Source organism: Lepisosteus platostomus, chromosome 3 (assembly GCF_059453375.1).
Source record: "Lepisosteus platostomus isolate fLepPlt1 chromosome 3, fLepPlt1.hap1, whole genome shotgun sequence".
NCBI lineage: Eukaryota > Metazoa > Chordata > Actinopteri > Semionotiformes > Lepisosteidae > Lepisosteus > Lepisosteus platostomus.
The window spans coordinates 3,290,040-3,314,669 of record NC_142613.1 but is presented as its reverse complement, the minus strand read 5'-3'; the positions used below and the strand labels follow the sequence as shown (position 1 = coordinate 3,314,669).

General features: G+C 56.0%; 1 protein-coding gene across 2 annotated transcripts; it reads right to left on the bottom strand.

Annotated features, from left to right (window-relative positions):
• Positions 1 to 30: 30 nt before the first annotated feature.
• Positions 31 to 24,294, bottom strand: irak1 (interleukin-1 receptor-associated kinase 1). 2 transcript variants are annotated; one of them, XM_088623897.1, is made up of 15 exons: positions 23,834 to 24,294; positions 15,429 to 15,596; positions 14,070 to 14,225; positions 13,776 to 13,897; positions 13,115 to 13,300; positions 12,213 to 12,277; positions 11,579 to 11,693; positions 9,037 to 9,149; positions 6,597 to 6,804; positions 6,074 to 6,142; positions 5,399 to 5,632; positions 4,279 to 4,714; positions 3,823 to 3,953; positions 3,413 to 3,543; positions 31 to 3,379 (listed from the first exon to the last, which is right to left on the bottom strand). In XM_088623897.1, exons 1-14 carry the CDS (start codon positions 24,027 to 24,029, stop codon positions 3,493 to 3,495), a joined length of 2,250 nt encoding a protein of 749 aa, XP_088480023.1. In that variant the 5' UTR covers positions 24,030 to 24,294; the 3' UTR covers positions 31 to 3,379; positions 3,413 to 3,492. The 2 variants fall into 2 exon arrangements, with proteins under 2 accessions (XP_088480023.1, XP_088480024.1); XM_088623898.1 differs by having other exon boundaries at positions 3,413 to 3,548; positions 3,837 to 3,953; positions 23,834 to 24,291.
• Positions 24,295 to 24,630: the final 336 nt, after the last annotated feature.

Sequence of the window (24,630 nt, the reverse complement as noted above, 5' to 3'; positions counted from 1 at the left end):
CAGTGACTCCAAAAAGAATCAGAAAAACAATTAACACAGAACTTGATATGTTTTATAATTCCAATGAATTTCAGCAGAAACAAAATTCCATAGAAAATAATACAATTTTCATTTGTTTACAAAACCTAATTTATACCCAACAAAAGATGTGTAGTGAACAAGGTACTTGAGAACTTCATTACAGCATTTTTAAAATCCTTGCAAATACAGGGATGACAGTGATCAATAAAATCTGTAAAATAAAACACACAATTTCAACCAAATCCACCCAACTGCTCTGTTAAATAAATATTAAATAAAATCGGAGGGGCTGACTGAACTATACACATCTGGGAATCAGGACGCTGATCCCAGACAGCTTTGCATTGTCTATTAAGATGGGAAAATGAAAGAAAAAAGAAGCAAACTGGATCTGGTGCAAGACATGCTTTAATGGAGGGCAGGAGTTGAAGATTTTTAATCGCAGGGCCCCAAATCAAAGATAAGCAAGTACATAGCGATCTAAAGAATATTTCTCACCCCCCTTCGCCCACAGGGTGGGTAAGATTCTCAACGGGTTTGTTAAACGCCGCGGTCGTGCGGAAGACTGGGCCGGCCATCTGGCACCGCGCTAAGGTTAGGGTTAGACAGCGAGAGCAACGCACCGCGGCGCCGTGGCAACACACGACAACAACACAGGGCGGGGGAGCGAACCGACGCCCCTGGGCGAACCTGCCGGTACTCTCCTCGTCCGCCACCCCGTCTCGCCCCGTCTCCGTGACCAACGGCCTGACGCCGCGCCCCTACGCCGCTAGGCAGAGAGACGAAGGGAGGGGCGCCGACTGGGGATCGAAGCGGATCTTCGGGCCTTGAAGCCACGTCTGTTTCCGCTACTATGGCAGTTCCTGGGCAGTGCAGGGGTCAGCACTGCTGCCTCCCAGCCGCCAGGGGCCCTGGGGTGCTGTGTGTGTGTGTGGAGTCTGCATGTTCTCCCTGTGCTCGTGTGGCATTCCTCCAGGTGCTCTGGTGTCTTCCCGCAGTTCAAAGAGATTCAGGTGTGTTCTGGGGAAACTGGCCCAGGCGTGAGTGTGTGTCTGTGTCTGTGTGTGTCCTGCGATGGACTTGTGTCCCATCCCGAGAGTACCCTGCCTTGCTCCCGCTGCTTGCTGGGATAGGCTCCTGGTGCCCCTCCATCCTGTACTGGAAGGGGTGGTGAGGTCATGGACAGATGACAGTTTGTTCCTTAATGCTACAGATGCCCTTCTGATGGGATGGGAAAGGGAACGGGTGTTTGAGAGAGGGGTCGGGGCAGAAGTTGTTTCAAGGAGATGAAGACGCAGGTTTGTGGGTTTATGATCATAACAACCTGTATTTACAGTGCAGGTCGCGACAGTACACATAGTGCCACAAATACCCTGCCCTCCCTACCCCCCGTTCCGGGTAATGGAACAGTCCAGGGTCAACGAAAGGTCACTGCCCACTTATGTTTGAAGGGGAGAGGGCAATTTTAATTTAAAGAAAGCAAATCTTCAAAACTCTGAATGGATTCAAATAATAAAAAAAAAGAATCAGCACTAGAAGAAATCATTACTAACATTAAATAAAAGGGGATAAGTTTTTAAAATCTCCGATTTCAGGATTCGGTGATAAAAGAGCGTTGCTGGTCATGGCAACCTCCCCCAGTGTGTCCCCGGAGTGACGGCGATACATCTATCCCTGGTATCAAGCCGTCCCTCAGAAGTCATGCTTATTGGTACCCCCCATCAACTTCGTAAAGCCAGTCCTGTAACCCTGTCTGTAGATGGCTCTGTACTTGAGCTTCAATCAAAATTGAAAAACCTTGGGGGTTATATTCGATTCTGGCTTAACATTCGACCCACATGTACAGCATACTGTCAAAACATCTTTTTTTCACCTTAGAAATATCGCAAGACTACGCCCTATGCTATCATTAACTGTGGCTGAAAAGCTGATCAACATATTTGTATTCCCCAAGGATATTAGAGAGTCACCTTCTCTACACTCCTTCAAATTCAGACTCAAAACCCTCTTCTTCAGAAAAGCCTTTACTTAAGTGGTTCCATTCTTCACCCCTCTGCTCTTCTTAGTACCATCTTCCACAGTCTCCTCTATTGTTATTGTTGTAATTATAATTGTGTCCTATCTTGTGAAATCTTCTTATTTATTGTTGTAGTCTTCTTATTTATTGTTATTGTCATCCTGTAAAGCGCTTTGAGAAGCCACCTTTAAAGGCGCTATATAAAATAAAGTTTATTATTAATTATTATTATTATTATTATTATTATCCCTACTTCCAGATTTCCCAGAGGCACAGCACTCCACTTCCAGTCTTCCCAGCCAGAGGGCCCAGCAGGAGGAGTGGAGAAGCCTCTCTGGTACCGTTGTGCTATTTCCTCCCGTTTACAGTGGTTCCACAGTGCCAGTGGAAATATGACTGTCAATGAGAACACCCATCGGGCAGCGGCGAGCACTTCCACACTCTGTACCGCTTGTGTGGCAGCAGCCGTCCTGCGGGGTGACCCTCGGCGCAGGGGTCAGTACGGGGCAGGCAGCACGTCTGACCGGGCGTGCCGATGGGCGTGGGGCGGGGGGGGGGCGCGCGTGCAGACTGCCCTGGGCCCCGAGAGCCGTTTGCTCGGCCTAGCGGGACCAGAGAGTTCGAACAGCAGCGTGGTCCGGGTCTGTCCCAACACCTACCCCTCGGGGCAGAGACCTTTCTCCCGGGTGTTTCCCTGGGCACTGCTCCGCGCTCCTCCTCTCCCGGGGGGGCGGCAGGGCTGGACATAGTGTTCAAGATGAATACAGCAGCACCTCCCCCTCAGAGCCCCCCGCCTGACACCACTCCAGACTGGCCAGGCTGGAGATCTGCACAAATGCTCAGTGGGGGGATTTGAATCAACGCCGATGCCGGTTCTCCCAGGAGGCGTGATCGAGGCCATCGTGCTCCGGGAACATGGAACTTCTTCCCAGCTTGTCCTTCCCACAAACGGCACAGCGTCGCGCACGGAAATACCGCCGTCTTTCTGCTCCCGGTCTGCGATTCCATTCCCTCTGTGGGGATGAGCTCCTTCCAGTGTGAGCCCAGTACTCCGTGGCCAATTCTGCACCGCGCCGCGTCGTCCGAGGGCTTGCGAGCCGGACTCAGCACGGAGAGGAACCTGCAGCAGCTCGGCGCTCCGCCAGCGTGTCAGAGGGGTCGGGGAGTCCCCGTGACTCTCCAGAAGTACCAGGTGACGTGCGCGCGGCACAGCCGGCCTACACACAGGCGCGGACGGCGAGAAACGGGCAGAACCAGAGCTGAACGCCAAGATTCGAAGTCTTCATCAAAATCTGGATTTCGAGTCCCGTCGTCCATCTTCCTGTGCCACACACCCACACGGAAGCGACGGGGACGCCCGCAGGAAAGCGCCCCCTGCCCTGCGTACGGGCGGGTGGGTGGGCGGGCGTGGGGTCCGAGAGACGATCACACACAGGCCCGGGCTCCTCCCGCCGTCAGCAGTCAAACTCGTCGCTCTCCTCCGGCCGCCTGAGCTCGCCGCCGCTGTCCGCTGTGGAGAGAAGACGCCACGTCAGACTCGGCCAAGGGCCCCCTGGGAGCTCCGATGGCAGACGGTTCCCCCTGGGAAGGAATGGGCAGGGGTTCACCGCACCCTGAAAGGAGAAGAGGCGCCGGAGACAGCGCCTGCGGGAAACGTCGCGTCTCTGTTCTTGTCCTTTCGGCGTGGGACAAGCCAGCGCCCGTTCCTTCGCAGGTCACGCGGGGGCCCCGGCTCGGGGGAGGGGGTTGTGGGGGCGCAGAAACAGGGGAGGGGAGGGGGGAAGGAGCGATGGCTGACCGGAGGAGGAGAGCAGCTCGGCGCTGGGGATCCTCCCTTCTTCGTACAGGGCCAGCTTGTGGAAGAACCTCTCCTTGGCTGGATTCATCACGATCCCCTGCCGCGGCCCGGACGCCCCTGGGGGGGGGAGAGAGAGAGAGGGGGCTTTCATCCTGTCGAGTTTGCACGACGGAAGCTGAACTGCGAAGCGAGGGGTCACCCAGCTGGGGGATCTGGGAGAGGAGGCGCACCTATCGCCGCGGCCAAGCGCCCAGGAGCAGGGGTTCCACACCAGAGGAAGAGGAAGAGGAGAGCTCCGAGGGAGGAGGAGCGGAAGGGCGAACAGGAGAAAAAAGCCAGGAAGGAGGTCGGGGACAAAGAGCAAAGCTGGAGACGGCGAGCCGCCCTCTCCTCCCGGCCCGCTGTCCGAGGCGGTCGTGTTCGGGGGCCCCTTCTCACCCACCTGCCTGGCAGCTGGCCAGAGCCGGGGCGCCGCCCTGGCCACCCGGGGAGCCGAGCCTCGAACCCGGGCTCCCCTGAGGGCTGGATCCGAAGAGTCCGTTCCTGCCGCAGGACGAGAGGGAGGAGGAGGAGTAGTCGGGCCCCCAGGGGCCGGACACCAGGTACTGGGAGAACCCCTGGCTCTCGTCCGACTCGCACGGCACCCGAGAGAGGGAGGCGCAGCGGAGGCCGTCCTGGGACGTCAGCGCCCCCGGCGGGGGGTGCAGGTTGGGGGGGCAGTGGAAGGTGTCCTCCTGCGGGCCCAGCCTGGAGAAACGGTCAGCCAGGGAGTCCACGGGGGCCGAGGGCGGGGGGGCCGGGGGGAGAGGCGGGGGGGCCGGGGGGGCCGGGCTGCTGCTGTCCAGACGCTGCTGCACTTCCTGGAGGAGTCTGAACACCTGAGGCCGCAGGCGGGGGGGCAAGCAGACCAGCGGCACGGTGAGGCCCTCACGGTCACGGGGCTCCACCTCACTACTGGAATTAAAACTGATCTTCTCCCTCCCCCCATGGCGTTCCTGCTCTCCTCCTCTCTCCTCCCCCTCCCCCTGCGCCTCCCTTTCTCTCCTCCTCCCCCTCCCTCTGCACCTCCCTCTCTCTCCTCCTCCCCCTCCCTCTGTACCTCCCTCTCTCTCCTCCTCCCCCTCCCTCTGCACCTCCCTTTCTCTCCTCCTCCCCCTCCCTCTGCACCTCCCTCTCTCTCCTCCTCCCCCTCCCTCTGTACCTCCCTCTCTCTCCTCCTCCCCCTCCCCCTGCGCCTCCCTCTCTCTCCTCCTCCCCCTCCCTCTGCACCTCCCTCTCTCTCCTCCTCCCCCTCCCTCTGTACCTCCCTCTCTCCTCCCCCCTCTCTCCTCCTCCTCCCCCTACCTCTGCGCCTTCCTGTCTCTCCTCCTCCCCCTCCCTCTGCTCCTCCCTCTCTCTCTCCTCCTCCCCCTCCCCCTGCGCCTCCCTCTCTCTCTCCTCCCCCTCCCTCTGCGCCTCCCTCTCTCCTCACCCTCCCTCTGCTCCTCCCTCTCTCTCCTCCCCCTCCCTCTGCTCCTCTCTCTCCTCCCCCTCCCTCTGCTCCTCTCTCTCCTCCCTCTCACCTCTTTCATGCGGGGTCTCCTTTTCCTGCGGTCCAAGCAGCGGCAGGCCAGCTTGCAGAGCTCCTGGGAGCCGGGGGAGAACTGGGAGCGCAGCTGGGGATCCAGATGTTTCTTCCAGATGTGGGCAGCAGCCTGACTTATCCTCTCCTCCTGGGAGACACGGGCGCTCTTCCCCGCTCCTCCTCTTCCTCTCTCTTCGTCAGCCTCTTCCTCGCTCTCCCTCACCAGGTCTTTCTGCCGAGACAGCAGGGACCAGGTATATAAAACCCCTCGTCAGACTCAGCACAGGCCTGTCTGTCCCTTTGGCCTTCTCCCTCGTCTTCAAACAAGGATTCGTTTAGTTTTGCATTTCAGCTATTGCAAATAGTGTTTTCCTTACAGTACAGAGGTCAGTCCAGTGTACTATACTACGGTACAGTGCAGTGTACTACAGCGCAGTGCAGTCTACTTCAGTGTACTACAGCACAGTGCAGTGTACTCCAGTGTACTACAGCACCGTGCAGTGTACTCCAGTGTACTACAGTACAGCACAGTCCAGGAGTACTACAGCACAGTGTAGTGTACTCCAGTGTACTACAGCACAGTACAGTGCAGTGTAGTCCAGTGTACTACAGCACAGTACAGTGCAGTGTAGTCCAGTGTACTACAGCACAGCGCAGGGCAGTCAGCTCTCACCAGGTATCTGGTCCGCGAGGTGCCGTCAGTCTCCAGTGCTCTCCGCCCTGTGAGCAGCTCCAGCAGCACCTGAGAAGAACAACACGCAGTCAGGCTGCCAGGTTCACACATCACTCCTGGGCACCAGACCGACGTGTGTCACCTGCACCGCCACCTGCTCCTCTTCCTAGCCAGCATGCTGTAGTGGGAGATACGTCATCAGCAGAGTTGTGTGGGGCACTGTGACCCACACAGACCGCAGGGTGAGCGCCCCCTGCTGGCCCCGCTAACACCTCTTCCAGCAGCAGCCTGAGCTTTCCAAGGAGGTCTCCCATCCAGATGCTGGCCAGTGCCGAGCTTCACTGGGTACTGCTTCGTGGCACACAGGACTACCAACACAGCTGTCTGAATTAACAAGCTACCTAATTATAATTAATATAGACCCTGTCCACGAACCAGCAACCCCCGTTTCATGCCACCGCCTGTTCCATGAGTACACTCCCCTAGACATGCCCGTGCCCTTCCTCGAGGAACGCTCCCTCACCACTCCGAAGCTGTAGGTGTCGATCTCCACGCCCAGCTCTCCGGTCAGGATGTACTCCTCGGGCAGGTAGGCCAGCGTGCCGCGCACCTTCTGCGTCCGGACCACCGAGCTGGTGGCGGCCCCGCGGCCCGGGGGGGCCCGGCAGAGGCGGGCCAGCCCGAAGTCGCCCAGCTTCGGCTCCAGGCCCTCGGCCAGCAGGATGTTGGAGCTTGGGCAGGGAGAGAAACACCGGCAATCAGGAAGAAAGCGCAGTCAGAACAGGGCGAAGAGATGGAGGGCGGGACAGGGGGACCAGGATTGCACTTCAAGGGACAAACATCCCATAGAATCTCTGCACACAGAGATCTCCAAAAATCCTCCATGCACAGAGAAAAACGCCTAGAAACGCATGCGTGCAGGGCTGAATTAGGCCAATACCCATCTCTTATCAGCATACAGAAGAGAGCAATCAAGTACTGGGCACTCCTGAGAAACAGCGACCAGAATTCGTACAATCACAAGGCCCTGCTGAGCCCGGAGAAGAGCCCCCTCAGCCAGCTGGTCCTGAAACTCACTGACGCCAACCAGCCTCAGGACAGCACAGCTGAATCCACTTGAATCACAACACAAACCAAACAACACTACCTCACCCACTGGGACACACAAACACAATACAGACTGGAATGCCACAGAACCCTAAACAGACAATACACACTAGCTGAATATCTGACCAGGGTAAGAAACAGCAAGAAGAAACAGACCCTGCTGAAGTACAGGCTCAGTGACCACAGCCTGGCCATAGACACTGGACACAGGCAAACCTGCCTGTCCAGAGAGGACAGGCTGTGCTCCCACTGCCAGCAGGGAGAAGCAAAGACAGATATGCACTTCCTACTGCACTGTGGTGAATATTCTGGGATTAGACAAAGATTCTTCCCCAAAAATGACAAATCAAATCCCAGAATTCCCACACCAGAATCACAGGATTACAACAGCTCCCGATCCTACTGGCAGAGCAGGGAGAGGGAACTCTGTTGAGCTGGCAGCCCGTGATCTCCTGTCACAGCCTGAGCAACGGTGAGCCTGTCTCTCTACAATGCTCTATGTGTTATACTGTATGTTGTATGTAAATGTCTGTAGATGTTATATCGATTGTATGTGCTTTGGCCACACTGTAATTTACCACCCATGCCAGTAAAGCTGTTTGAATTGGAATTTGAGATATTAGAGGAGGTAATTGAGACAGAGCGACTGGGGTGGGGAATTGTGAGGAGGGAGGAAAGCAGAGAGAGAGAGAAAGACACAAGGGACAGAAATCAGAGTCAGATCAAGGTAAAGAGTCAGAGCAGCTCTCTCTGCATTGTCACCTCTTGTGAGTCAACACAGGGCAGGCTCAAGGCTTTCCTCCCTGGTTCTGGCAGAACCAGCCTGTGACCTACATTTTCAGAGCCCGTCTGTGCCTGCTTTCAGCCTCCCCGCCTGCGCGTTTCCGAGTCTCGCGCCCTCGACCGCCCCCCCGTCTGGCTGACTCGCTCACAAGTAAAAAACGGCAGATTTCCAAAGCCACCACACGACTAAAATTCACTTCAAATTCACACTTCCCTTTCTCGCCTTAAATTCACTTCAGCATCCCTGGAGGCCTCACTGTCCCTTTCTCCCACGCGCCCCGCGCGGCTCGACATGTAACCGAACCTTGGCGATACACTCCCTGGTCCTGGCGGGGTTCGGGGTTTGGGGGTCGGGGGTCAGGTGAATGTGCTCGGCACAATCGTGCTGCTTCGCATGTCTGCCTTAAACGGTATCTGAGGGAGGCATGTCAATTTCGTCCCACTTCAGACGGACCTGTGCGGGCCACACCACGAACGCCAGGCGCCAATCTGGGGCGAATGCAGCACGTCACGTAACAAACGCTGGAGGGGCGTTCGCGATCTCCCCCGTCTCGACGACAGAGAGAGAGAGACCCCAGAGAGCTGCTGGTAGCAGCACTGCAAGCAGAGACATTAGGTTTACACACCGCCTCTCTGGACCACAGACCCCGCCGGCAGAGGGCGCGTAGCCTTGGACCCACGGCTTCCCATCAGGCCTGGCGTCAGCCCGGGGCCGTTTCACTGCTCGACCCCCAGCTCGCCGGCGGCACCTTCTGATCTTTTCCACATCTCTCGCCCAGGAAGAGGCCCCAGGCGCTTGGCGGAACGCGACAAGCTGAGCGTGCCAGAGCCGCGCCCGGACATTGCTCGGTTTCCGGGGTGTACGAGAGACGCGCCCACCTTGTCCGGCACCCGGAGCTCCGGCAGCAACGGTGTCCGGCGCCGTGACCCCTCTCTGACCCTGATGGGCGCCACGGCAACGGCTTTAAGTTTCACAAACATCAAATGTTCCAACGTCCTTTTAAAATGGATCAAATCACCCCATTTAAACAGCGATGAACTGGAGTAACCCAGATGCGCGGCGCCCTGCTCACCTCTTGACGTCGCCGTGGATGAGCGCCGGCGTGCTCTCGTGCAGGAACTGGATGGCCTTGGCCGAGCCCAGCAGGACGCGGACGCGCTGCTGCCAGGAAAGGGCGCCGCCGGTCTGGGGAGGGGAGCGAGACACACACACACACAGCGCCGGGATCATTACACGCCATTAAAGAAGAAGCAGGAGAAAGCCGGCGTGAGACTCGTGTCTTTCCACCGTCGCTGTGCGCGGCCTGGCGCCGGCCGCGGGACGTGTCCGCAGGCTCACACAGGCGTGTGAAGTAAGCGTGAGGAGAGCTGTGTCGCCTGTATGAGCGTGACCTCCGCTGCATGCTCCGACACCGCCAGTCACGACACTCGTCCTAATGGGGCGCAGCGTCTGCTGGACTTCTCTGTGGGTACTTGAGCCCCAGGACACAAGACAACGAAAGACTGAAAGAAGACCATGGTCCCAAAGCGACAATATTTCCAAATATCGGAATTTCCCTCCACCTCCACCCCCCCCCCTCCCCAGCGTGAGGCTTGTTTAGCTGTTATCTCTTTATCTCATCATTCACTCAGAGAGCAGCTTAGGAATCTTTGAGATAAGGTCTGTCTGACGATCCAGATCCGTTCCTAGATGAACAAAAACACAAAGTTCTTCCGCCTTCTGCACTGCTTCCAGCCCCAGTCCCAACTTTTCACTTTTCAGGCAGGGTGAGGACAGGGGGAGCTGATCCCTCGGAGTTTAGCCTGTGCAGGTCAGCAGGTGAAAGGTCACACAAGAGACGAGCCTATTCTGCCCATCTGCCTGTCCCACACTCCCACAACCCTAAGCCTATGGGCACGGTCAGGGTGTTTTGTTACATCAATCCAATCTTTAAAAGCTGGTTATCACCACACTGGTGTCATTTCATAGACTTCGTGTGTGAATCACTAATAAACTGCATTTGTAGCCCCTGATCTAAATGGGGCTGGTTTAATCTAACCCTTTACTGCAGTGTCCTTGAGCGTCACGCAACACTCCAAGGCAGCGCTAAGCACAGTGCATGATGGGCCAACTGCTGACCGAATGGCGGAAGAGTGTCACGCACACAGGCGCCGCAGCTATCAGCGCGCGAGGGAGGGGGATTCCTGGCCTCACCCACCTGACCCGACACAGGGCAGCAGGAAAGAACGCACTGGGGGTGGAAGGGACTTACCCTGCAGCCTGTGAATCTGCTGCAGTTTCACAAACACACGAAAATAACGTCCCCCCTTTGAAAACCACATTTATTCAAAGAACGTCACGCCGAACGTCATCATCCCCTCAGGACTCAGCCCCTTGGCTAGTTTTCGTCCTTTCCTGTCCCTTCCGAAAATCAGTCTCTTTGAATAATCATGCCCGCGATACTACCGGATGATGATTCGATTTGGAAAAAACGCTTCTTTCTTGTGGAAATGAGTTCACAACCGCCGAAAAACAAGATCCATCAGTTAACGGAAGGATGCTCATTCCAGGAAAGGAGCGCAGCAACCTGGAGGTGCTCCCAGGAGCACACGGGGGAAGGCAGGACTCCACCCTGTGCTCCGGTCCACCACAGGACACCCACGCGAACACACGCGCACAAGGGTACACGCGCGTACACACACACACAAGAACACGCAAGTACAGGCACATGCTCGTGGAGTTCATGTCGAGATGGCAGCTACCCTTAACGCCAGGCCTTGCGGAAGGAAATTACCTCCAGCAAAGGCCACACAGAGAACATGCAAACTCCGTGCAGAAGGTTCCCCAAGTCTAAACCTACCCCTGGACCCAAGAACAGCTGTGCCTGGCACCTCATTGTGCTGCCCGTTTTAGAAAAAAATCCTTTTTAATTTTAAGAGCTACTTCTGCAACGGGATATTCTGGTTATAAGATCTAACAGCAAGTCAAGTTTCTTACTTCCAAGACAGAAGGAGAAGAATATGGGAAGTAGCAGGAATTTTGCCAACAGTCAACAAAAACTCTCACATCACTGAATTAATGAAGCAGTTGGCAACTTTATTTATTGCTAGGTGCCGTTTATTACTGGGTCCCGGGTCCTGGTATCATTCTCTTCCCGTCCCTAGGAGCACACAAGTCCGATCTCAGTGCTGACAGTTACCGACTCATGCTCCACCTTCAGGCCTGACACTCGAACCGCGGCCTTCCTGTCCCAACAACTCGCAGTCTGAGGGCGAGGGAGATTTCGTAGAAGGAAAACCAGCCGACCTAACTGCACACTTCCCCAATTCTTTCAGATCACACGTCACCAGCCAGGTGAAAAAGTCAACAGTTACACTCCGGTGATCTGAAGGCGATCTGAAGACGTCCACAACGCGCCTCATTCCAGCTGAATCTGAGAACTGTTAGATGCCTCCAACTCGTGACACTACTGACGCCACCTGTCTGCGCAGGACGTCAAACTGCAGCACCGCTGCTCGCTGGGGCGTTTCGGCTCAGCCCTGCGGTCCAAGGCTGTGGACAGCTCAGTGCTGTGGTCGCAGCCAGACTGGACACTACAAACCAGTCCGGCCACAGACGACCGGCGCCAGGCTCACCTTGCTCTGCAGCCAGTCCTCCAGCGACCCGTTGGGCATGAACACATACACCAGGCAGTAGACCCCTCGCTCCATGCAGTACCCCCCGAAATCCACGATGTTGGGGTGTCGGTATCTGCAGGGGACATAAGGCACCAGGGACAGAAGTCAGAACGCAGAGCTGCAGGCGTGCTGATGTGGTACAAAACCATACGTTTTCTTCATCAACATCTGAAGTGGATGTCTGGCCAGGTTAATTTCCAGCAAATTCAAGGCAGGCCGACACAGCTATCACGATGAAGACCGGAGAACCCCAACCCGACCTGGAAACAGCAGGCACCCGGGCAGTAAGAGAGAGAGCCAGCGCCAGCGAGTCACAGGCTCTCGAACCCGAGGCTCTCGCGGGGAGCGAGGGAAGAAAGCGCAGGCAGAGCGACTCCGCCCCATCTTTCTGAAACGTCTCGACACGGCCCCTACCAGTCAGGCCACGCATTTGGCGTAACTATAATTTGCATATCTAGAAGGGTATCTTCCGCAAATCCGAGGGCATTTGAAGACAGGATTCTCTCCTGGCCCTACTGACCGGCTTCGCCCCCTGTTCTCACACGAATCGCAGGGAAGGAGCGGGTGAGGGTTAAAGGTCAAAAGGTCTTACTGGGTGAGCTTCTCCACTTCTGTCCTGAAGCTCTGCTTCACCAGACTCCAGTCCATCTCCGAGTCCTGGGGAGGGAAGAAGGGACCAGTACACGGTCAGTACACCGGGCAGCAGGGGCCCAGCCTGTGGGGCTGCAGGAGACCCCCCCACCCACAGCTTCCCCCAGGGGGTTACAGAGCCCCCCGCAGTGAAGGAGCCCCAGACCAAGCTGCAGACGCTTCACCCTGGCTAACCAGCCTGGGAAGCTGTACGCAGAGACTTCAAAAAACAGCAAAAAGAGACAGATTCTTATTCCTCTTGCGATCTGAAAAACCGGGGGTTCCTAATACTGGGGTCCCTCACACCGGCTGGGTTTTGTTCACCCAGAGCACTCAGTTATCGAAGGTTTCTTTTGAGCTGTTTTATTTTTTACAACTAAACTACTAAACGTACAGAAGATCATCTTTTACAGACTATGTTTCTGAATCAGCTTAAAATCTCCCAGCTTTGAGTAGAAAAACAAAACTTGTGAAGTTTCTATCCAAGCAACCCGCTGGTTCAGTTAAGGATTAATTTAACTACGGAGCTACAATGAAGACCAGCACTGGGAACCCCTGACTTACACAACCCTTTTGTTATTTTCTTAACGTGTTACGTCCAAAAACAATACAAGTTTTGGTTTCCCTGCAAATCGCAGCATTTTCTGTACACTAACCCTCCAGTATAGTAAACATGACCAATGGCTGTGCTACTTCAGGCAAAACTCCCATTGCAGAGCTGTGTGAGCTGCTCCAGGCTTTACTGTCTGACTGTGAGCGACTGTTGAGCGGCCTGCTGCAGATCAGACAGAACCAGACTGAGCTCTACCAGGCACACAAGAGTGCAGTCTCCTTGACCTCCGACCCCCGACCCCCACACCTGACCTCTTTGAGCTTCTTCACGGCGTAGTCCGTGTTCCTCATGGTGGCGCGGAACACGTGGCCGAAGCCCCCCTCGCCGATGCACAGCCGCTTGGAGAAATTCTCCGTCCCGCGCAGCACCTCCTCCAGCGGCCAGCAGAGGGCGCTGTGCACCAGCTGGGTGTCACAGCTGGGATCACTGGTGGGGGGCTGGAAGAGGGAAAAAAAGCCCGAAAATTAAGCGGCACCGCTTGTTTGTGCAACCCCTGCTCCCAAAGAACCAGGAACCAGAACATCTGATGAGTTTCACACTTGAGGAGGTCATTTCCCATGTGGCACGGTGGTGCCACACAGCACTGGAGCCCTGGGTTCAATTCCTGGGCTGCTATCTGTGTGGAGTCTGCATGTTCTCTCCAGGTGCTCTGGTTTCCTCCCACCGCACAAAGACATGCTGGTGTGTTAACTGGCTTAACTGGAAAAACTGGCACTGGCGTGAGTGTGTCTGCGTGTGCCCTGTGACGGACTGGTGTCCCATCCAGGGTGTGCCCTGCCTTGCACCCGGTGCTTGCTGGGATAGGCTCCAGCTCCCCAGCGACTGTACCGGATGAAGGGGTCAGAAAATGGATGGATGGATGGATGTTTGTGTGTGCCCATCTTCCCCAGACCCCGATATCCCTTCTCCTACCCCTCCCACCCCGGTGGGCCACTCCGGGGGTCTGGGCGGACTGTCCAGGTCTTCCAGCCGCTTCTCTCTGTCCGTCCTGAGAGCAGAAGGCGGGGGCCCAGGTCTGGGCAGAGGCCTTGGCACTGGAGGGACAGGAAAGCAAACAGGTCAGGCCTTGAACCAGCGGAGCACCAGAAAACAGACTCCAAAGACAGACGAGTGCCTCGGCGGGCACAGCAAGGGGTTAACCCTGTCAGCCGACGCACCCCGCACCCTCCCGCGCACCCCCATCCCCCTCTGCATCACGGGCAGTACCTGGTGGTGTCAGAGGGCGGGTCTCCATGTTACTCTGGGGTTTCTGGTGCTGGTCCTTCAGAGGGGGGCTGAACAGCTGGTCGGAAAAACTGGGCTTGGGGGGCGGCTGTGGCCACGGTGTGGGGGCTGGTCGGTCACTGGGGGGCACCGGGCTCCCTAGAATTAAAAATATGTCAATCCGGGAGTCCCCCGTCGGGCTAAGGACCCATCGTCATGATATGGGGGGGACAGAGGACGGTTTCACACAGAGAGCTTTTTAAAATAATTTTCTCTTTCCGTCACATGTGAAAGAAAAAAATCTGACCCCGTCGTTCGGCACGGTGTGCAAGGAAGCACAGAAAGCAACCGCAGACACTACGAGCCGAAACGGTATTCATAGAAATACCTGAAAAAAACCCCACAGAGCAACCATGTGACTCAAACACCAACACCTCTTGGCTGAACTGGCTGCCAAGCGCTTGCAGTGTGCTTGTGGGTGTGGGTGCGTGCGTGCAGGTGTGTGTGTGTCTGTGTCCGTGTGTGCGTGCGTGCGTGCGTGCGTGTGTGCATGCACGCGTGTGCGGGCGCAAGGTTTTCGGCGTGTCCTGTGATCTCCTGGAGCCAGGGCGCTTGATGCGACAGGGCCCAGGGACAGAAAGGCAAACCACAGTGCTTTCAGCAGGAAGAGTTCATCTCTGCATTTAGCTACAGTCCTGCAGCACCAACGAACATCATCAGGGTCTTTACTCTTCTGCCAATAACCAGTCGCTCTTTAATTACTTCAGGATGCCTCTTGGCCTCAAACTACCTCGGGGTCACCTGGGATCAAACCTGCTTCCAGGCTTCAAGGAAACAAACTTGTCCGCAGGAGGCCGCCTGTTGTAAGCTGACTCCTTGCTACTGCACAGTGGAGAACTCTGCGCCAGAACAGACCCAAACACAGCAGGGGGCCGCAGGAGCTGACGTGGTGGACCGGGAGTCTGTTAACTGCGGGTGAATCACAGCAGGTCCCAGTCCACAGCCCGACACGGACTCGAGGAAAACCTACTGCTTCGGGCTTTAAGGATAAAGGGTTTTTCTTTGTTTCAGTGTGCATCTGCTCTCCGGATTCCAGCAGTCCGCCGATGTGTACAGCGGCTCAAAACAAGATTAGTTCTGCCTGAAAGATGCAGCTGCCGAGGCCGGATTGCATGTAGCGATTATTTACATCTTTGTTTAGCAGATACCCTTATCCAGGGGCAAATGTGTGAGAGCAGAGACCCTCGCTCCCGGTCCCAGAGAGCTCCAGCCCTGACAGCCACTGCACTGGCATCCATTCCTCAGAGGGGTAATTATTCACGCCAGCGAAGTCCACGTACTCCGCACTCGCGACCGACTCACAGCGCAGGATGATGTCTCGGGCGCGCAGCAGCTTGAGGTCGTTGAGCACATGCAGCAGCTCCCCCACGGTGCCGTTCTGCACCCCCCAGCGGTGCAGCACGCAGTCCGTCGGCCTCTCGCTGCGCTCCGCCAGGCGCAGGTCCACCTGGTCGTGCAGCACCCTGGAGGCTGGAGAGCAGAGCAGGGTGAGAGAGGAGCACAGGAGGTCAGGGAGGAGGACAGGAGGGTGAGAGAGGAGCACAGGAGGTCAGGGAGGAGAACAGGAGGGTGAGAGAGGAGCACAGGAGGTCAGGGAGGAGGCTGGAGGGTGGAGAGGAGCACAGGAGGTCATGGAGGAGAACAGGAGGGTGAGAGAGGAGCACAGGAGGTCAGGGAGGAGAACAGGAGGGTGAGAGAGGAGCACAGGAGGTCAGGGAGGAGAACAGGAGGGTGAGAGAGGAGCACAGGAGGTCAGGGAGGAGGCTGGAGGGTGGAGAGGAGCACAGGAGGTCAGGGAGGAGGCTGGAGGGTGGAGAGGAGCACAGGAGGTCAGGGAGGAGGACAGGAGGGTGAGAGAGGAGCACAGGAGGTCAGGGAGGAGGACAGGAGGGTGAGAGAGGAGCACAGGAGGTCAGGGAGGAGGACAGGAGGGTGAGAGAGGAGCACAGGAGGTCAGGGAGGAGGACAGGAGGGTGAGAGAGGAGCACAGGAGGTCAGGGAGGAGGCTGGAGGGTGGAGAGGAGCACAGGAGGTCAGGGAGGAGGACAGGAGGGTGAGAGAGGAGCACAGGAGGTCAGGGAGGAGGACAGGAGGGTGAGAGAGGAGCACAGGAGGTCAGGGAGGACAGGAGGGTGAGAGAGGAGCACAGGAGATCAGGGAGGAGGCTGGAGGGTGGAGAGGAGCACAGGAGGTCAGGGAGGAGGACAGGAGGGTGAGAGAGGAGCACAGGAGGTCAGGGAGGAGGACAGGAGGGTGAGAGAGGAGCACAGGAGGTCAGGGAGGAGGACAGGAGGGTGAGAGAGGAGCACAGGAGGTCAGGGAGGAGGACAGGAGGGTGAGAGAGGAGCACAGGAGGTCAGGGAGGAGGACAGGAGGGTGAGAGAGGAGCACAGGAGGTCAGGGAGGAGTACAGGAGGGTGAGAGAGGAGGACAGGAGGGTGAGAGAGGAGCACAGGAGGTCAGGGAGGAGGGTGAGAGAGGAGCACAGGAGGTCAGGGAGGAGGCTGGAGGCGGTAGAGGAGCACAGGAGGTCAGGCTCCACCCCTGAACCCTGCTCCTCCTCCAGGTCCGGCACTCATTGCACTCTTGAAATTAGTTGTAAGTGAAGGGTTAATGCAAACCGTAAATATTCAGTAAAGGGATTTACAGGCAGGCATTAATGAATCCTGGCAGAGCTCTAGTCCCAGATTTTCACCACCTATCTAATCCTCAGAGGGCGTCCCACCCTGCTCACTCATTATTTCCTTGAACAGGACCTACAGAAAACTAGAGCTCGTTTTCTAACTATCGGCCACTTCCAGAGGGCTGAGAGAAGATCCTATCCTCACACACTGCGCTCAGGCACATCGACGCTTTTGTTTACAATGGATTGCTTGTAAAGGGGATTTTTTAAAGGAGTTTCTTCAGGAAACCAATTTATTTTGCTCTTTTTTTTTAAAGTTTCTGCTTTGGGAGTATATAAGGAAACAAACAGAAGAGAATTTTCGGACATGGCAGGCGCAGAAGGATGTCGTCAAATCATCCGATTACAGCGAGCAGGAGCTGAATAAAACTGGCCGGGAATTTTCCAGGAAACTACAAGCGGCTTTTGGGAAGGCGGGGTGGTCCGAGTCGGGAAAGGAGGAGGGACGGAGCAGCCCGGGATTTAGAGAAAGGCTCTTCCCGGGAACGTGTGAAAGTGCAGGCGCCGTGAATCAGCCGCTGCGTCAGCCTGGTCGCCTTGCTCAGGGCACAAACCGCCACCAGGGGCTCGCAGCCGTGTGTGAGGAGTGGCAGGCAGGGCGCCGTCTGTGCTCCCAGAGCAGCCACATGCTGACTTAAGAACATGAGCACTGGGGCCCCGAGTTCAATTCTGGCCCTGGGGTGCTGTCTGTGAGGAGTCTGCGTGTTCTCCCTGTGTTCACATGGGTTTCCTCCCAGGTGCTCATGTTTCCTCCCCCAGGTCCAAAGACATGCTGGTGGGTTAAATGTCTTCGGTGAAATCTGTCCTTGGTGTGTGTGTGTGTGTGTGTGTGTGTGTGTGTGTGTGTGTGTGTGTGTGTGTGTGTGTGTGTGATGGGACTGGCGGCCTGTCCAGGGCGTTTCCTGCCTTGTGCCCGTTGCTTGCTGGGATAGGCTCTGGCCCCCCTGAATTGGTAGAAACGGTTTGAAAACAGATGGATGGGAGACAAACGAGAGGAGCTAGCTATCGCACCCATCTGGCCTGTGTGGTAGATCTTATCCTTAAGATCTTATGGCCTGGGGATCTTATCCAGCTGCTTCTTGAAAGAATCCGGGGTACCGGCTCCGACAGGATGGCCAGGTAGCTCGTTCCAGACTCCCACAACTCTCTGTGCCAAGAAGTGCCGCTGATTTGCGGTCTGATGTGGGTCCACTTGTGGTCTCCATCCACTTGCCATCTCATGCCACACATCGCATCCGCGTTTCTTACACACCACTCCTTTCTTCAGAGGAAGTAGAACCGCCAAGATTTTTTTTTGTTGTTGTGACCACATTTGCCATCACCAGCTGAGTGTGTTCTTCATATCAGAGATTCACACTTCCTCCCGCTGGGGATAAAAACACATAACAGGCCCACTAAAGCTTAACACCCACGGAAGACATCAGAAAAATCCCCCATCTGATAAATAGAGCCCAGGATAGAGCCCACATCACACCTGGTACACGCACACTTTCCAGGTACTGGCTTCCACACCAGCAGGAAATGCATAATAATACTAGAATACAATAGTAACTGTCTGAAGTTCAATTCCTGGTCTTTACTGCAGTGCTGTCTCTCCAAGGCCTCAACTGCCTTATTCTGGTCTCTGTCCCAGACGAGATCTGAGAGATGAGATCACTTGGATGACATCGTCACTCCAATCACGTGGTGAATCTGCTCACTCACGAGAGCTCAGTGGGAAAGGAAACCGGAAGGGACCGCGAGCCCTGAGGAGCCCAGAGCCTTCTGGGGAATGGTGCCGACCGAGACTCTCTGCAGCGCCAGGTGACCAACAGATCCACACCTCTCCGAGAACAGACGCTTCCGTTCCAGGGCTTTCCTAAAGCGCTGGGCAGCATGAACGTGGACAGGAGCGGCCTCTGCCCTCCACCCCGCAGAGCAGCCCACAGCGACCAGCCAACTGCACTGTCCAGTCTGTACCTGCCTGCTGGACAAGGCACTGCTGTGCCACTGAAAGACCCTGGTGCTCAGTATCATTACCCCACGACCTCCTTCTACATCATCAGAATAATAATAATAATAATAATAAAAAATAATAATAAATTAGTAGTAGTAATAATATCTAAATATATAATACTATTACCGATATCATGATTTATAATAATACTTATTCTTAATAAAATATTCATATCATTGATATATTATTTATTTCTATGGTTTATATATTTAGATATTATGACTATGATATTCTTCTTCTTCATAATAATAATAATATTACAGCAGATACTGATGCTACTACACTATCACATTGCTGTGACTGGAAGGGGGGTATCTGTGGGTGAGGAGGAAGTAAACACGGAGGACAACAGATGATCAAAGGGTATTCTGATGATTTGCTCTGGTTAATTAACTGCATGGTAAATCATTAAGACTGCCAAGAATAAACATTCAACAGTTCCCTCCCCCTTTATTAGTCTGGCTTCCATTGGAAAGAGATGACGGAAGCAAAGAAGGGATATCATCATCATCCTCCTCCTCATCCGCCCCCTCCTCCGGTTCTGACAAAGCTGAGGCTCGTCTACGTAATCAGGACACCATCATAAAAGAGCCCGCCATCTTTTTTATTAAAGGAAACTCTGAATCCCTTTGTTGTGGAATCCTCCGTCTGGAAGAGTTCTCTCCTAGGTCAGTAATGCACTGCCCAGTGGGCTTCAGTGCTGTAGAGAGGGAGGAAAAGTCCTGGGTGCGATCTGTTTTTTTTGACTTGGGGAACAGGTTTCCTCTGCTTGCCCTGTTAAACTGTTATTGGGGTGTGCTAAAGATTACAGGACCAGAATTCTCTCATTTTCTAGGTCTACAGCAAGCAGGACTCTTAACCCACTGTACATATCTGCCTGCATTTAGCTAGTGTATTATTTAGGATTATCAAATATGTATTCTGTTGGGCCATATTATTGCCCTGTCAGCAGCATGGGGCCAGAGAACAAAACAACACTGTTATAAGTAACAATATCGATAAGCCTCCAATCCTCACGAAACGGAAGGATTAGCCTAAAAGGGATGTATTAAATCACAGGACAGGAAAGACATTTGACAAAGTACTTCCACCCCTAGTACACAAGTTCCCACTGGACCGCTCCCCTCTGCAATGACTGCCAAAAGCGGTCACTGGACATATCTTCCATCTCTCCGGTTCGCGGATTCTCCCACACTCCTCAGCTCCACCTCCGCATGGCCGTGGAGGGGGGGGAGGGGAGGGACACAGCACTCCTCTGTCCAGCTGTTCCCGTCTTTCTTCTCTGGACGCTGATCAGCTGCACTTAATGAACACGAGCTCCGGGCTCTGCAGGGTCTTGCCGTTCCCACCCCAGTGTCACGGAGATCAGCCGGGCTACGCTTCTGATACGTCCGATGTTACTTGTTTCAGCTCTGAATGAGAAAGACGCACTGGGCTCTGGGTACTGCACAGCAGGGACGCAGCCCTGGCGGTCAGTGAGGGGCAGGCACGGAGCCCGACAGCCCTCCTGGCGTGGGCGCGGAGCAGACCGAGGCAGCAGTGCCCGTTACAGAAGACCCCCGGCCGCAGATCTCGGGACAGCAGGCCGGCGCTGTGCTGGTCTGCTCTGCCTACCCTGGACGGGACGGGATCCAGTTAAGAGAAGGTCCGACGGGATTTGTCTTGATTTCAGCCTTTGCATCAACGAAAGCTGAACTCTCCAATAAGGGTGCGCAGGCTTTTGACAGTTCCAGGGAAATCGCTTCATCTGAAAAAGCCCAACCCCTGTATCTCTGACCGCTGCAGCTGCTACAGGCTTGTATCAGACCAGCAGCAGACAGAGAGGAAACCTGCCCCTTGTTTCACCCCTGATCTCCAGCAGATCGCTGGCCTCATGTAGGTTCTGTGCACTTGATTTTAGCAGTTCTCTCACCGTGTTCAGCGCTACAGGTACCAAGGAAAGAAAAAGAGAAGCACATACTCTTCTCCAGTTACCCGAGCCCCTGGAGCAGGATGTCGGAGGAGCCTTCGGAAAAGGAGGGATTGGTCCGAGAGAAGGCTTTTCGGGGGACAGCGCACCCCTGAAATCGTACTGCAGTTCTCGCCCCAGAGCACCAGCGTGCTCGCAAGGGGAGGTCACGGCTCGGATTAAATCGAACCTTCGGCCGCCACTGGCCAGCAGCTGCCTCCCGCCCTCCCCCTGCCCAGCTCGGGCTCACCGGGAGGCCGCGGGGGCCCCAGTCTCCCAGCTCGGCGCACGAGGTATGATCGAGGCGCACGTCCACACATTCCCTGTCCGGGGCGAGCTGACCACCCTGACCCTTCTCCGGCAGGGGTGGGGTTCGCTCAGGACGCTAGGAGAGCGGCTCATCTGCCTGCTCCCCCTGCGCAGCGTCAGAGCCCTGTGAGCCCCTTGATCAGACCCCTTCTTCCAGCGACCCCAGGGACCCCGTTTCACACAGGAGCCCCGGGGGCTCAAGGAGTTCTCCTCCTGCGCCTCGACAGCCCCGCGCCCCGTGCTAGACTGCTCTCTCAGCCCCAACAGCTTCACACCCTCCATCTCGGCCGGGACCACAGGGGAAGCAACACCTGAAGCCCCCCTGGGGGAGGCCGGGGGTCACCGCAGCCCAGCCCGCCCACGCACGCACGCACAGCCCAGCACGATCGCTGCAGCTGCTGAGTCTGAGTCCTGAAACACAGCTGAACGCCGGTTAAGACACGGGAGGACTCAGACCAGCCCGGATTTTAAAACCTGACCTTTCCGGTTCGGGCTGTGACACTCCGATTGAAACCCCTGAGTGTGGCGGAGCAATGGCACTGTGGCTCAGGAACCGCGCCTGTGGCTGGAAGGTTGCCGGTTCAAATCCCATGGCCGGCAGAGGATTGGGCCCCTGAGCAAGGCCCTTAACCCCAACTGCTCCAGGGGTGCTGTATAAATGGCTGACCCTGCGCTCTGACCCCCAGCTTCTCTCCCTGTCTGTGTGTCTCCTGGAGAGCAGGCTGGGTTCAGAGTGCAGGGTCAGCAATTCCTAATGTAAGACATTGTCTGTGGTGATCTTATCTTATCTATGTGTGCGTGAGGGGGGGTACATGGAGGGGGGGAGTGAGAGGGGAGATGTTGAAGCCCTCATCAGTGGCGCTGCGACATTTATTCTCAATCTGCTACAGGAGACATACAGCTTACAAAGTAATATACGTTGTTCTACCAGCCCAATGCAAGATAAACATAGGATCCAGACAAATATCACTGCGTTTATACTGAATTTACACAGCTAGCTCCTCGCAACACTATGGGATGTGGAGGAAAAGGTGTCGTTATGCCTGAGCAAAAGGAATAAAAATAGTCAAACTTTCCCCTAAGGCACAGCCAGGTCCTCTCTCAGGGGCACACAGCACTGACATCACTGCTCCTGAGACAGTGCAGCCACCTGCGTGTTAAAACCAGTCAGCTGACTGCGTGTGAGCCAGTCAGGGGTTCCCCATCCTCGTTCAGAGGACCCCAACACCTGTTTTTGACCAAAGTCAAGATGGAACAAAACCCACAGACAAACCAGTCCAACAGGACCAGAACTGGTCCCCCGGCAGACACACACTGACCCTGCAGGACCAGGACTGGACCCCCTGCAGGCACACACTGACCCTACAGAACCAGACTGGACCCCCTGCAGACACACACTGACCCTACAGAACCAGACCGGACCCCCTGCAGACACACACCGACCCTGCAGGACCAGGACTGGACACACCCGCCCTTAATCCTACTCTGGGCTCAGAGCTCACCAGGTCCTCCTGGATGTGTCCACAGGACTGACAGAACTGATCAGGGTCACTGACAGGGAAGTGGAAGCATGCACTGCAACTCCTATCAGGGGCAAACTGGCAACACCGGGCCTAAAAGAAGACTGCCGCTGCCTCAGCCAGACCCCTACGCACTGCTGAACCGTGAGACAGAGCACCAGGGGTGCTGAAGGGCACACTTCCCCTTTCTACCATGTTCAACACCCCGTGTTCATGTCTCGAAACACGGCACCCTGTGACCAGTTCTGCTTCCAGCTCTCTGGGGTGGGGGGAGTGGTCAGCCCTCTCCTCTTTGACCAGGAGCGGGCTGACTCCAGGAACTGACCTGCAGCTTGTCCATCTCTGCTCAGCCACGGTCATGTAGCCGGGAGGGGACCACTGGCCACAGTGAACATGGACCGGACTGGACTGGACTGGACCAGACCGGAGTGGGATGGATGAGGTGTGGGGGGGGGGATCTCCACGCAGGCTCCGTGGAATGCGCCACGCTCGGAATGCCAAGAATTCGCGTGGGGAGGGAGGCGAGATGAGCCGGGCCGATGTGGACGGGGCCGGAGCCGGACCCGTCCCGGCCTCAGGGGGAACCGAAGTTCTCTGTAGGGCCACGGGACCGGGGCGCCGGCGAGACGGCAGTTCAGGCCGTGGAGCACCACGCAGTGCCCGGATCGCAAGTGAAAATCAAGGCATGTCACCGGCGCAGCGCTGCAGAGCGCAGAAAGCGCCGCTTCTGACCCGGAGCAGCGCTCTGTAACACACTTGCGCAACCCCTCGAGTCGGGATCTTCAAGTCCCCCAGCCTGAGCTCCGCAGCGCCACGGAAGCTCCCATAACAACAACAACAACAACGCGACATCGTATTTTAACATAATTTCTTGTAACTCGGCAATCAATCCGATTTTGCTGCCTTTGAATGCGAGTTTAAGAATGGAAAGTCCACCATACACACTGTACAGACCCCGGTCCTGTTTAACCTGCTGCCCCCCATGATCACTGCAACGGGACCGCCTGGTGTCGTGGACCTGTCCGTAACGGAGCGGTTCGTCCAGGTCGGTTCGGTTCGGTTCGGTCCCGTCCCGCCCAGCCCAGCCCAACCCAGCCCGCCACTCTGTCTCACTCCGTGCGCCGCAAGAGCGCACAGCTCAGCCCGGGGGGAAGCCGATAAGACACCGGCCGCTAGCCGGCTAGTCCCGGGACGGACCAACCCCCGCCGGTCCCGCACCGGGACCGCCAGTTCGGACGGGGGCTAACTCACCGAAACGCAGCCAGTCCGATCTGTCGAGGCTGTCCATAACCTTGCAGAACTCGGTCGTGATGTGCGCAGGCAGGCGGTACAGGTACTGCCCCTCGATACTCCCGGCGGACATTTTCGTCTGCTTCGGCTCCGGGCGGTTTCCGGGAGAAGTGGCGAGCGCCTTCCTCGGACTTACAACGGTCCCGTCCAAAACCATCGCTCCGCTGGCGGAGGCGGCGACTCCATCTGCGAGGTTCCACGCTACTGACTCACTTCCCCTTTAAGACTCAGAAGGACTTTTTTTTTTCTCGATGGGGTTGGTTGGGCTCCGAGGAGGCGGGGAGGACTCCGGAAACGCGCTTCGGAAACCATGGAAACCTGGTCCTGGCCGGAAACGCCATCTTGAGTGTGGCGCACCGGGCACAGGGATACGCGACATCTCAAGGCGCTGCGTTCCCGTCTCGGTCGGTCCTCTCGCAGCTCGATCCCAACCATGACATGTTTACAAACGTACCGCTCTCTCACCCTCAAAAAATAAAATATATAGAGAGAGAGAATCATAGCGGAGAGATTACTAATAATAATGCTGATTTTGAGGCGTGTTCCAGTGGGAAGACATTCGACGTAACACAGTGCTCTCAGGCCCACTGGAATCGTGTTGTGGATTGAAACTGGTGTCGTAAAATACGGAGAACTGCCGCAGACAGATGGGCACCCTGTGCTGTGAAATATCAGTGTTCATTTCAAATATCCGCTTCAGCCTCCACATAGTGTCTGGGTGTGTTGTAACTGTCACCAGCGACCATTTTTGTCACAGG

Coding starts and splice junctions, on each gene's coding strand:
- irak1 (XM_088623897.1), bottom strand. CDS start 24,029: ATGGTTTTGGACGGGACCGTTGTAAGTCCGAGGAAGGCGCTCGCCACT. Junction 14,226..15,428: donor CCGAGACATCATCCTGCGCT/GTGAGTCGGTCG, acceptor TTTTAATTCTAG/GGAGCCCGGTGCCCCCCAGT. Junction 4,715..5,398: donor GGAGACCCCGCATGAAAGAG/GTGAGAGGGAGG, acceptor CTGCGGCCTCAG/GTGTTCAGACTCCTCCAGGA.